The sequence below is a fragment of the Pleurodeles waltl genome, chromosome 3_1 (assembly GCF_031143425.1).
Source record: "Pleurodeles waltl isolate 20211129_DDA chromosome 3_1, aPleWal1.hap1.20221129, whole genome shotgun sequence".
NCBI classification, from domain to species: Eukaryota; Metazoa; Chordata; class Amphibia; order Caudata; family Salamandridae; genus Pleurodeles; species Pleurodeles waltl.
The window spans coordinates 568,497,049-568,510,996 of record NC_090440.1 but is presented as its reverse complement, the minus strand read 5'-3'; the positions used below and the strand labels follow the sequence as shown (position 1 = coordinate 568,510,996).

At 45.2% G+C, this 13,948-nt stretch overlaps 1 protein-coding gene across 4 annotated transcripts in view; it reads right to left on the bottom strand.

The window, feature by feature from the left end:
- The window catches only part of ARNT2 (aryl hydrocarbon receptor nuclear translocator 2), a 684,205-nt gene that overhangs the window by 406,812 nt on the left and 263,445 nt on the right, over positions 1-13,948 (bottom strand). For 2 of the 4 annotated variants that reach the window (XM_069222996.1, XM_069222994.1), the window contains one exon: positions 8,425-8,527. In XM_069222996.1, the coding sequence (XP_069079097.1) occupies positions 8,425-8,527 (103 nt within the window). Of the gene's footprint in view, positions 1-8,424; positions 8,558-13,948 lie in introns of all 4 variants that reach the window. The other 2 variants (XM_069222993.1, XM_069222995.1) reach the window with 1 other exon arrangement.

Here is a 13,948-nt window from a genome sequence, read left to right as displayed (position 1 = left end):
GACTGTGTCTCTGGAAGAGCTTGGAGGTGTACTCCAGCTGGACACTGCACAAGGCGGTACTGCCCGCTACCTCAGCATCAGATATATAAGCAGTATAAAGCAGTACCGTGTGTCTGGGCAGCACTGATGTTTACTCCAGCCCTAGAAGTTTGAGCAGCATGAAGCTGGATCATGCACACAACTTGCACTTTCTCAGGACTAGACATTTCTAGTAGTGTACCACTGAGTCTTATACGCACCCAAGCACTGCTATCTATCCTAATACTGAGCACTAGACGTATATACACTTCCACAATCCCAGCGTTATTTATCCCAGCAGGAGAAAGGTGAATATTTTAAAGATGGGTCATGAAAACGACTTGTGCTGCATAATGTTGCCTGTCTCAGTCCTGCAAGTATATGCAGCGCACAGCTGGATCATGCACATGGGACGCACTGCTGTCTATCCTAAGACTAGAAGTTTCATGCAGTGCGTAAGTGGTTCATAAACGCATACAACCACAGCTATCTATTCCAGGGCTGTACACAAGATTAGCCTGGTATAATGCTGGAGGTGAATCTGCGGCCATCTATGTCATGCATGAGACACGCTGATCTCTATCCTAGGACTAGAAGTTTCCAGCAGTGCGAAACTCGATCACAGATGCATACCATCACTGCTACCTGTTCCATCACTGTGCACGCGATCAGCACTGCATAATGTTGTATCTCAGCACTGGAGATGTACCCAGCGCACAGTTTGATCACGCATATGACACACTGATATCTATCCTAGGACTAGAAGCTTCCTGCACTGCACAGCTGGATCATAGATGTATACAATCACTACTATCTATCCCAATTCTGTTCAACAAATTAGCACTGCATAATGTTGTCTGTAGCAACCCTGGAGGTGTATGCAAAGCCCAGCTGCATCAACCACATAAGACACACTGATATCTATGCCACCACTGATGGTTGAAGCAGTGCATTGCAAGATCATGCATACATCCATGTAGCATGCACCAGTATCTACCTCAGCACTGGATGTGTTTTCTCTGCATTGGGGGGAAGAACCCACTGCTGTATTGGGCATGCTGGAGTCACTCTGATCTGTCCCACACTGGCATTTTCATCAGTGCACAGCTTGCCTGTCAGTACCTTGCACCCTACCTGACGGTGCAAAGTATTTCAGGAACAAAAGGTTTCTATATGAGGAGTTGGATACTGCAGAGGTCCCACACTGCTACATATTACAGGACTAGAGGGATTCTGTGGAGCACAGCTGGATCATGGACGGGGCTCCGAACGGTCAACTATACCAATGTCAGTATTCGTGCCTTGATCATATCTTAATGCACCACTGGCACATTCCTCAACCAGAGAATTGTTCCAAAGCCTATTGATTCAAATGAGCGAGGTGAAACTACAATACCCACATTCCAGTGGTGAGCAGCATATTAGTGGTATGGTGTTCACAGCAATTCCAAAAGCCTGTTACCATATGTGTGGATATCAGTTACACTCACTATGCATATGTGAATGCACAGCGCCTGAGGACTAAGGATGGAGGAAATCCACGATGGGCCTTTAAAGTAGTCACAACCAAGGGATGTAAATCAGTCAGCTCTGTTCTCTGTCGGTCTCAGATGCCAAAGCATCTACCTCTGGGACACAGGCAGCATTGCAGTCTGTGGGAAAGCGGTAACACGATAGAGAACGTATGTACGACACAGCACTACAGCCTGTCTATGAAGAGCATAAGCAGCACTGCAGTCATTCTCTGGAAAAGCGGTAACACAATGCAGTTCATATCTATGATGTAACACTACAGCGGGTCTCTCGAGAAAATAGGCAGCAGTGCAGTCTGTCTCTGGGAAAGAGATAACACAAAGTAGTCTAAATGTACGATACAGCACTACAGCCTGTCTCTGGAAAACATGGGCAGCAGTGCAGCCTATCTCTGGGAAGAGAGGTAACAGTGCCATCTGTATCTAGGACACAGCACTACAGCCTGTCTGTGAATAACATAGGCTGCAGTGCAGCCTGCCTCTGGTAAAGAGGTAACATGCCGTATCTAGGGCACAGAACTACAGCCTGTCTCTGGCGAACACGGGTACCACTCCGGTCAGTCTCGGAAAGCTAACACGCCACAGTCGGTATCTACAACAAGGCAACAAAGCCTGTCTCTGAAGAACACAGGCAGCAACACAATCTGCCTCTGGAAAAGGGGTAACATGCGTCAGTTTGCAAATGAGAAACAGTGCTATAGCCGGTCTCTGGAGAACACAGGTTCCAATGCGGTCCGTCTCTGAGAAAGAAGTAACATTCAGCAGTGTGTATATAGGACATGGCACTACAGCTTCCCTCTAAACAGCACAGACAGCACATGTCGCAACCTGTATCTAGGAAATAGCACCGCAGCCTGTCTCTGGAGAACATGGGTACTAAAGAAGTCTGTCTTGGGGCAAGAAGTAACACACCGCAGTCAGCATCTGGGACACAGCGCTATAGCCTGTCTCTGGAGAACACAGGTATCACTGCAGCCTCCTCTGGGAAAGAGGTAACATGCTGCATGCAGTCTGTATCTAGGGCAAAGCACTATTGGTCTTTTCCTGGAGAACACAGATACTGATTCACTGGGTCTTTGGGAAACAGACTGCTCTGCAGGTGCTACAGAACATAATGTGTAATTGTAAAGCACACGTTCACAGTGAAGAGTTTCTGGCACTGAAATAACAGATTATTGCTACCCAACTCAATGATACTCATTTATGGATCTCAGAAGGGTGAACGGTTGTGTAGGCTCACCAGGATTTAAACTTATGACCATGAGGTCAAACACAGATCCCTGCAGTGGATTTATTAGTCCACAGAGCCTGTAAGCTGCAAGGATCACTTCATTATGTTTCTTAAATTCGCTGTGCCTGAGACATAAAAAAAGACTATAATGTCTCTGCTACTCAGAGATATGTCTGTGTCTTGGAGGGAGTATAGTTGTTTGGCTCTACACAACTAACACTGCAGTCTAACATTGGACTGTAACACATACTGGGAACTACAATAAACAACACACTCGGTCTCTGGCATGCACTGCAGCCTGTGCCTTGTACACGAATATCCCTACAACCTGTCTATGGGACCAGGATATAAAAATCTCCGTAGATTCTTATGCAGATGTATAGTTTTCTTCCAGGAGCATCTGCATGTTTGTGGCACCACTGAGTGGTTCACTCTCCGAAAGGGAAATCTTGTAGTGTTTTACTGGCCTTGAAATTACCAGGAAGATACATGCCAGCATCAAGAAGAAACTTTCCAGGTCAGCTAAGATGCCTTGCAGTTGAAGCTGCTGCCAATATTAGTATTTCCAATAAGATATACCTACGTGGCAACTCAACAGTATACCATAATATTCCCTATCCGTGCTCTGTACTAAGGGAGGGCACAGATTACCTGGATCAGGCACACCACTATGGGGGACAACTGGCTTTATTAGAAAGGGATGTTAGCCATTGTGAGGCTGGTGTCTTCAACTACGAGGGCTTATTTCATAGTCACTCTCTATGTCTGTGTCTTTTAAAGTAAGATGGCTGATGATTCTTAAACTCATTAACAGGAGCTGCGTTCTTGCTAGTGAAAGCTATGGGTGCATTGTACAGCAAAGGTCTCATAGCTGTAGCTGCTCTCCTCTATTCCCTATTCTACCTCAACTTTCAGCCATGAAACGTTCATGAACAGTGAACTCTAGTTCTGTCTCATCCGACGTTTAAAAATGATTACAAAGACTGTGGCCATCTGCAATTGTATACCTGAGGCAATAAGGGGTCATCACTTTAAGTTGTTTGAACGAAAAAGAGTATTGAAATCCAATTTACAGTATGTTACATGGGCCCACCTAAGTGGACATGCTAAGAAGCTGTTAATTAACAGGCTGGTGTCGTTAATTAACAACAGTAGCCTTCGCTGATTGTGGAAAACCGCCTTTAACATGACAGACGAACCACGTGCTGCAGTTAGAACGTGGCCGTTAAAACAAATGTGACTTTAACATGCATTCCTTTACTCCCCATGTCATAACAACGAGATGCCTTAGGTAAGGAGTCACTGGACTTTAAAGTCTAACATTTTCTCTACTGTAGCGCAGACTGGAGTTGGAATAATAAATTATACCGATTCAAAGTCCAGCGCTTCCCCTAAGGCATGTAGTTGAAATGATATGCGGGGTAAAAGAATGCATGGTTAAGGCGCATGAGTTGTAAAAAAATGTGGAGTAACGTCATGCGTGGTAAAGGCATGCGCTGTTCTGACATACAACTGCTTATTTTACCACCCGCCTGCTGGGTTTTAGTTTAACAAACAAGCTATTTAAGTTTGGAAATACTCTTTCCAGTGGATACTCTACTAATGGCAAATCCTCACATTAGATGCCTCACCTTCAGAATATCACCTGTGTCGGGTAGGACCGGAAGATTTGAAATTACAATGCTCCTGCACACCAGTACTTCGTTACAGCCCGGAAGTAAAAGTGAAGCTCCATATTAGTGTAACTGCTGCAAGTTGACAACCGTTTGCATTTTGACTCTATCAGTGTCCTTGGTCACACAGCCCCAAAACAACAAGAGGTACCAGTGTGCAGTTCCCTAAATAGGGCTTAAATTTGACTGGAATAGAGACCATTCCACAAAACTGGGAGGCAGGAGGTCAGTGATGAATCTGCGACTAGACAGAATAACCACCAGGCAGAGCGTTACCGGTTCTACTAGTGGATGCTTCCAAAAGTAGATTCTTCACCTTTACAATAGATACCAAAGCAATATCTCCCAAGTTAATGGGTCTGCGGAAGGGCTCAGCTCAAAAAGCTCTGCACAACCGAACAGATGAAAATCCCATCCATTCAGACATTACTGTCAAGGCAGTGGTGCTTCATAGCCATGTGCTACAACACCAACGTCACAAGCTATAATGTGCAAAATTCTTGACACTGCACATTCACGGCAGTGGCAAACAGATCTAGCCATGGTTCTCCCCATTGCTAAAATATGTCCTGTGACATCCTGGGGGTACCTGCTATTCTTCATTCACAAGTTTGTGCACACTGAGCTTGTCCACCCAGTCACTCAAAGAACCTCCTCGGTGGTTCACAACAAAGTAAATGCCCTGACACTCCAGCCAGCTACGGAGACAAAGTGCCTTCTGGCAGAGAACCCAGGACACCGCCTCGCCTGTTTGTTGCAGTACCATACGGTGGTTGTGTAGTCTGTGCGAACATTAACTAATATCCCTCTGATGGACAGTAGGAAGGCTTTCGACAGCAGGCAAATCTAACTGGTTGATGTGGAGATGGGTCGCTGCTGTAGACCAGAGTTCTCTGCTCTCCATCTCTTTAAGATAACTTTTCCATCCTAGCAGCGACGCATCTGTCACCATCATCATCTCTCTGTTGGGGCGGGGAGACGGGTATCCTGCAGGACCAATTGTGGCTCAGCCACCACTGTAGGTTTTTTGCAATTTCCTCCAAAACCTAGATGGAATTCAACTGCCTGCCCTAATGCTGGGCCCACTGAGACTTCAGGTTCCACCACACAGTCTGCATATGCCACCTAAATAGTAAACAAGCAGGATACTAGATGCCAAGAGGCCCAGAAGCCTCGGAGTCACTCAACCCGAGACCCAGGACTGAGGCTGAAAGATCAGAAGCATAGATTGAATGTCCTGGACTAACTGTGGTGTAGAGAAAACTCAAAACTGTACAGTATCCAGGATGCTCCAATAAAAGGAAGACACTGCGAAGAAGTCAGGTGTGACTTCTGCACATATATAGTAAATATCCACAATCTTAGGAGCTTTGCTGTGATCTGGAGGTGGTCTATAATGGAATGTGGCGAGTCCGTCTTCAACAGTCAGTTGTCGAGGAAGGAGAAAACTGGGTTCCCCAACCTCAGAAGGTGTGCTGCGTCCACCACCATCACTTCTGTCAACACCCAAGGGACACCGGGGAAGCCAAAAGGGAGCATGATCCACTCTGAACCGCAAATAGCGTCTGTGAGACTGCAGGTCAGGTATAGAAAAAGAGGCGACTTGCAGGTTCAAAGCCATCATACAGTAGCCTGGATTCATGGCAGACAGAACTTGGGCCAGTGTGGGCATCTTGAATTTGTCCTTCCGCAGGAAGACGTTCAGATGGTGGTGATCTAAGATCGAACGAAGGTCTCCGTCCTTCATCGGCACAGTAAATAGCAGGAGTAACATTACTAAAGGCAAACTAAAGCAGCTTGGAGGCAGATGCCACATGGGCAGGGGACTGGAAAGTGCACTGCCACTAATGGCCTTGCATTTGCCTGCTTGATCCCTGACCCCAAAAAGAAGGGGGAGCCTGTTGCATGGACGGTGGGCCCTGGCAGTGTGAGGACACCAACCTTTGGAGTAGCCGCGAAAGGGACTGAACTGTTAAGGCTACCCTCTTGTGGGGGTGGAAAGGGTGGACTTTCCTTAAAAGCGCTCCAATTGTCAAACAGGCATGATCCATCAAACATAATGCCCATTAAAGAGGCTTGCACATCTCCTGAGAAGCCTGTGGACCTCATCCAGGCATGGGGCTAACACAGCACACTAGTGCCACCTGCTCTGACCAGCAAGTCAGTAGTGTCCAGCCCAGACCGGATGATATAATTTGCAGCATCCTGACCATCTAGGTTGGCTTGACATTCTTCAGCGACTGCTGGCAAGATCTCGCCAACCATGTCCAATGAAGAATGTCTATACCTCTCCAGCAAACACAGATGTCTGACAACCTGCCTGATCATTAGTGGGCAGGAACAAGGCACATACCTGGTGCTTATTAGGGTATCAGTCAGGGCTTCATTAAACGGAAGCAAGGGTTTGGATAAAGTATGTCTAGGTTGCAAAACCTCTGCCGATATGTTGGTTTTGGCTTCCTTAGCTGGCAACTCCACTGCCCGTCTCATTTGCCATCTCCTTAGTATGGCAAATGAGGCACTCTCTTCCACTGATGGCCTAGGGGGAGTACACAGTCTATTGTTTGGGGGAATGTCCAACCCACTCGCCTCCTGCAGTCTATGTATAAATTGACATCATCAAAGTGTTGGGAAAAATAGTTCCCCTCAACTCAAATGTCCTCTCCGAAGGCAAGGTAGCTCTGATCAGAGTCCAAACTGAAAAGCTGTTGGAGTAGTGGGGTGCAGTTCCGAAGCAAAGGCATGGCTATTTCTGAATCAGATTGTATTGGGGCCCGGCACATCTATATGGCGTTAGAACAAGACCTCGGTCTGGGCTGAGGTGAATTTGGCTAAGAGTCGGATAGGAATGAGGTCTTCCTCAGGAGCTGACAGAGTCTGTGCTAGCAGCGATGCCAAAGGGATCAGTCTGTATTTCAGTGTTGGATTGGAAGTCTGCTTTTACATCCGAGTGGAACCGAAGGAACGTTTAGGAGGCACACATCTGTGCCAAGAGCAGAGGTTCCAGTGGTAACCTGACTCATGAAGGCACGCCAGAGGGATATGAAGAGTGCTAAAATTTGTAACATGGCCCCTTTAAAGGCATCAATCTGCTGTGATGTTGCCAATAGACCAGGAAGCTTGGGGTGCACCGGGATCACTTGCAGAATTGGCTCCTCAGAAGGGGAGCAGGAATGATACCATGAGGCACCCTGATGTCCTCACCACTTCTCATGTGAGAGTAGTAGGATGTGGATAAATCCAGCAAGGCCTTCTTGTGCCTCTGCTTTGACTCACCAGCAGACTTGGACTGCAACAAGGACTTGTAGCTGGAATGACCTCAAATGCAGGAATGGGTTCATGTCCTCGACTTCAAGCAGGAGCAGGACTTCCAAGACTTCTTTCGTTGTTATGACTATAGTTCCCTTGCACACTGAAAAAAAATGTTTTCTAAGATGAAGCTTGTCAACCGAATTTAGGAGAGAGCTTCGGATCCACGTACAAAAGCACGGAAAGGAAAGGCTTGACATCTATGCGCTAGTGTGACTCTTAAATACGGCTTACCACCACTTCCAGAGCAGAATGAAGTTAATTTGTAACCACAGAGTGCCACCAACACAGGAGCATTGCTGTTCAAAAACTTTCAGATCTACTCTGACGTCTGAGGATACTCTAAAGGTGTTGAATATAAAGGGGAGGAATCTGCGATTAGAAGTAACCATTAGAAAGCCTCAGATATTCTGCGTGTTGTAGCCCAGGTTCAGCGCAGTTGATCCAACTTAACTAACAACATGAAAACAATGAATTCTAAAAGAAAAGTTTAAGACTGAAGAATTGTGTTCATGGTGACATGGACTCACTCATCTAGTACCCTTATCACAATGGAGCTTGTTGTTGCAAGTGCTCTTGCCTACCTGACCTCTGTTGGCAGGTGAAATGTGTCTTACGACCCTACTGCACCATAACCTGATAAATAATTGACGCTCATTACCTGAGTCTGCAGATAAACGATCTCCGTGAGCCCATACACATCCGCATGGAAGATTGCTGCCCCTCCTTCTTAACCGTTCCAGTCTTCAAATCCAATATGCGGCCTAGAAAACCAGGGGGGTTGGGAGGGAAACCTAGTAAAAGTTACTTTTCAGAAACACAAGATGAAAAAGGCAAGAAACAGTAGCAACTACACACTGTAGGAATGATAAAGAAAGCTCACATCACAGATTATAAATATCACATTAAAAACACAAAGCATGGTGAGGAACTCAGGAAATGAAGCGAAGGCTTGAGGAGATCAACAGCCAAAAGCACTAACGCTTATGGCTCAGGTGAAAACAAACTATCCAGCACCTCTCACCACCAAACCAAAGAGCGCCACATTTTTGAGATATATGTTGAGAATTAATAGAGTCCATAGGGGGTGGACGGGAATGCATCTCTGTAGGTGACAAAATATATATAGACATGAAAATATGTATTAACTTCTGGGCGACTGGTAATAATATTGAGAACAGGGACGTTGCCGCCAGTCTGGGGGAGAGGCTCAAAGATACTTTGGGATCCTATGCCTCAAAGCTCTCAGACCTAGGTTTACCGCAATTAGCTATTAATTTCCTGGCTTGTACGTCCAGCTTTTTTTTAAATTCCCTCTTAACTGTGATGGTTGTAATGACACAAATGGTGAGATTTTGGGGCATTTAGTTTATTTCATTTTGCACGAAATTGTGATCATTATTCTAAACCATAATAAACAAAACATGCTTTTTGAATCACACTTATGTGCAGGTTTTTAGAACGTGATGAGAGGAAGAGACGTTATTTAAGTGAATGTGTAAACAGGACAAACTCAGGAAGAAACTTTTTAGTGAAACACATTTTATAACTTCTGGGCATTAAGAGTACAATCTCGCTTTATTTAGGTGCGATCTACAGACATCTTAACCTGTCTCCTCGGCCTCATGTAATAAACAAAAGCATAAAGGTTTGCAAACAAACACAGAGGAGCTTTGGATCAGCCTTCTTCACCGGCAGGTCTGTTAAACTATCATTCATATTTTGTTTTCACCCACCCCAGCATACATTAAGAGGCAATGCCCACTTCAGCCATTGACTCTCACTGTGAAGACATATTTTTTTTCTGATCATGTGCACATTCACCTACAATGAAGTGCACTTCAGTGCCAGGACTTGCATGACAATAATTAACTTTGCCAAAAATACCTTATATTTGCATCACTGAGAAAATATTTTCCTGCCATGTGCATTAAAAACAGTTCTAAGTATACCTGCCTGCCAGGGAATGCTCTCACTGTTATATTAAAATTATATGGGATAGTTATTTATTTTATTATTTATGCAGATGCATTGTTTTGCCTATTTCTCTGAATTTTTGTGGGATATGCTATGATAAATAATTTCTCCAGCTTTCCAAGGCCAGGCCTATTTGATTTGCCTGCTGTTGCCACTCCAAGACCTGTTGTTTGCGTTGGTTCTTTGGTTTTTCACATATTGTGAAGTAACCTTTACCTATTAGGTCATTGTTACTCGGAGTAGCCTAGCTACAGGCTAAGTAACTATGCACTAGACAGACACACAGGTGCCGACCTCTTCGAAAAGGTTTGAGTGTGCTTTCCCAGCTTTGGTGCTGCGCCAGTTTAAAAAGCAGAGGGCCGCCAGTGCAATGCTTGTTAATGTACAACAAAGAGAATGTCATGCACACATCGCACGCTCTCCCTTCTGCCAATGGTCCATGGTTTGCACCCCAGACACGAGCTACAAGCATGTAAATATTAAATAGGGAACAAACACTTTTCCGCAGAGCGCCCAGGAAGGCGGCTGTGCTCAGCTTAACCAGAGGCTGTAAGTAATCCAGAGCTCAGGTCTCCGTCTCTCTCTCTGTGTGTATATATATATATATATATATATACACACACACACACACACACACACACATGTATATATTGACAAAATGAGGCATTCTGCGATGAAGACAAGTTCCTCCCTTTTACCATTTTGTACCAATGTTCGGCTCGAGGCTGTAGCCTTCAGATGAGGTGATGGCATATTCTGGGTCATTCTAAGCAGTCTATATCGACTCCTTAGATTTCACATAAGTAACAGGCAGGGGCAAGCTTTTACCTACCGAACAAGAGGATCTACTGAAACGGATCCAGTGAACAAAAAGGTTTTGTAGACTCGGCTTACACTCACGCCACCAAGAAACAGAAGGCATGAGAGTGAAGAGATTGAGGTTAGTAGCATAGAATCAGTCACAGGAAGCGCCTTCAGCACTGACAGTGCTGCTAAACAAGCACTGGCAAAGCCAATAGTTCTTGCTTATGCAAGATGTATTGGTTTTGCAGATGTGTTTTATCCATGTTGTACAACAGTGTGGCTGCTGTTAGGCACGGCTAAACGTTAGAGGCCTGGAGAAGAGTGGCGTGGAGTGTTGTAGGGTGGAATTGTGAAGAGTGGAGCAGAGTTTGTAGAGTGGGGTGGCCGAGAGTATTGTGCATTGGACTGGCAATGTGTGGAGTCACACAGAGTGGCATACACTAGAGTGCCGTAGAGTGGACTGGCATAGATTGTTTTGGTGTAGGGTGATGCAGAATATAGTAGTGTAGAGTGCAGTGGAGTTGAATTCAGCGGCTTACAATGCAGCATTGTGGAGTGGTGCAAAGTGGAGTGGCGCAGATCAGAGTGGCGCAGATCAGAGTGGCGCAGATCAGAGTGGCGCAGACTGTGGTTGCACAGAGTGCAGTGGCGTAGAGTAGAGTACCATAGAGTGGTGCAAAGTGGAGTGGCATAGACTTCAGTGATATAGAGGGCAGTAGTGCAGAGTAGAGTCGAGTGGCATAGAGCGCAGTGCAGTTGTAGAGTAGTGCAGGGTAGAGTATAGTGCCATGCAGTGCAGTGGCATAGAGTGAAGTAGTGTGGAGTGGCATAGAGTTCAGTGGTGGAAAGTGCAGTGTGGAGAGTGGCTTAGAGAGCAGTGGTCATAGAGCACAGTGATGCAGAGTTGAGTGCAATAGCTTCGAGTACAATGACAGAGTGCAGCTGTGGAGCATGCATTGGCGTACAGTGCAGTCGTTAAGACTAGAGTGGCTTAGAGTGCGGTGGCATTGAGTGGAGTGGTGTACAGCAGAGTGACATAGAGTGCAGTGGCATACAGTAGATTGTTACAGTGTAGAGTGAAGTGGTGTAGAGTTGAGTGGTGCAGGACAGAGTGCAGTTACGTAGTGTGGCATAGAGTGCAATGGTGTACAGTAAAGTGGTGTAGAGTGCAGTGCCATAGACTGCAGTGGTGCAGAGTAGATCAGAGTAGCATACACTGGATTTGCGTAGAGTGCAGGGGCATAGAGTTGAGAGTTACAGAGTAAAGTGCATTGGCGCACATGGTATTGGCATAGACTGTAGTGTTGCAGAGTGACGAAGAGTACAGCAGCATAGAGAAGAGTTGTGCAGAGGACATTGGTTTGGCCTAGACTGAAGTGCAGTGGCAAAAAGTGCAGTGGTGTAAAGTGGCGAAGAGTGCACTGCTATAGAGTAGAGTGGTATGGGATAGAGTAGAGAGGCATAGCGTAAAGTGGAGTAGAGAGCAGTGGCGGAGAGTGGACTGGTGCAGAGTGCAGTGGCATGGAGTAGGGCAGAGTAGAGTGCAGTAGCATGGAGTGGTGCAGAATAGAGTGCAGTGGTGTAGAGTGGAGTACTCATGGTATGGTAGTACACTGCCATTACAGACAACACATTTTTAATTGAAATGACCATTACATTTGCACAAACATACAGTTTTACTAACAAAACTATACAGTGCATAGACGAAAATGTGTGGAAATTGAATCACCTATTTTAATGATTCGTTTTGATCATATTATTAAAGTATTTGTTTCCAACATGCTTCATAAATAAAATGTGTGTGTCATTTGTGCGTTGATAACTGAAACAATCTGAAATACTTACACAGTTCATGTAAATGTTGTTGTGTGCTAGAAGAAAACTATTTTGTACCCCCCACTATCCAGAAAGATTGTTACATAAATACTCTCACTTTGCAGTCAGTGAAAAAAGGGTAAACAAGGGCCCTTGTAATACAGCGCCTGGCTTTTGACCTCGTCTTTGAATGCACAGCAAATGTGATAAGGTCAGAACAAGATTTACAGCTCTGTTTAGAGAAAGGGACTACTCAGAAGGATTCTGTGAATAAGGTTTTGGCAAGGGAAGGACCAAACTCAAGCTGGCCAACCTAAAACAAATACAGTCAGCAAATGGAAAGCAAAAAAATGTGAGTTACATACCACAGAGCCAATGGCAAGCAACGGGCACAATGGATTCCTAGGTTACCTTTCTGAATATCCCCAAGATGTCTTTAGCAAACCAGACAGCTTTGCTGTCTGATAGGCTGCGACCTAAAAACATCCATGAGGCGCAGGTTATAACTGGACAAAGCCCAGGAGACCTACGAAATCTCACCCTAACATAGGCTAGTCAAGTCATGTATGGCTGTGGCACATGTGCATACCGACCTTGTGTGCTCTTGGGCACAAAGAGCGAGGTCAGGTTACCCTGCAGATGAAGTATCTTTAGCAAGATGGGTTGATATATCTAACTCTTGTGGTATCTGCCAGTCAATCTACTGTCCACCCATAAGTTGCTTCACAGCAGGTGTGCCCTGCTTTCAGGGATATTCCCTGCCAGACAGTCCACGCCCACAGGGAGTTGTGCCTCCGATAGTATGCAAGCGAGTTCCTCCTTTCTTTTTCACATAAAATTTGTACATGGCATTGCCTGTTCATGTCCACATCGAATATTAATGAATGGTCCTGAATTCTAACACATTTTTGTGTACTTATGTTTCGGTCTCTGTCCTAATCCTCTTGCGGAAAGTTCTTGAAGATGTGCACCCAAACCTTAAAGAGAAGCATCTGTAGTCTTTCAGTAAGTGAATACTTGCGGATAGGGATAGTCCTAAACTTATGTTGTTTTAGTCAATCCAACATAGTAGAGAGGACTTGACTCGATCTTTAGTGAGTACCTTGTCCTCGAAGAAGCCTCAAGATTGTACCCACTGCACATCTCATTCTTCCTGCTGAGGTGCTGTATAAAGGTGACACTTGGAGGATTACTGGTAATTTTGAGGGCATCATCCCTAAAAGGGACTTGTAGGCACATACTGATAATTGTTTCATTTGCTGAAAATTCTGGAACTGTTTGCAGGCAGTGGAAGTGCTCACCAAGAGGATACGCCTTACTTTCTCTCATGTATAGAACTGCGCCCAGAAAATGAATCCTGGTGGATGGGTAGAGACAGAATTTTGAAGGGCTGAGTTAGGGCTTGCCTGAAAAAAATCAGCAGTCAGGGGAAATAGGATCTACTCTCTCAGACCATATTCTCACTTTTATAAGCCTTTTATCTATGTCTGGGAAGAACCTATGACATTTACATCATACGAGTGCAGCCACCACTTTATAAAAATGCAGGAAGTGGATTTGAGCCCAAATGGTACAGCTAAATTGGTAAT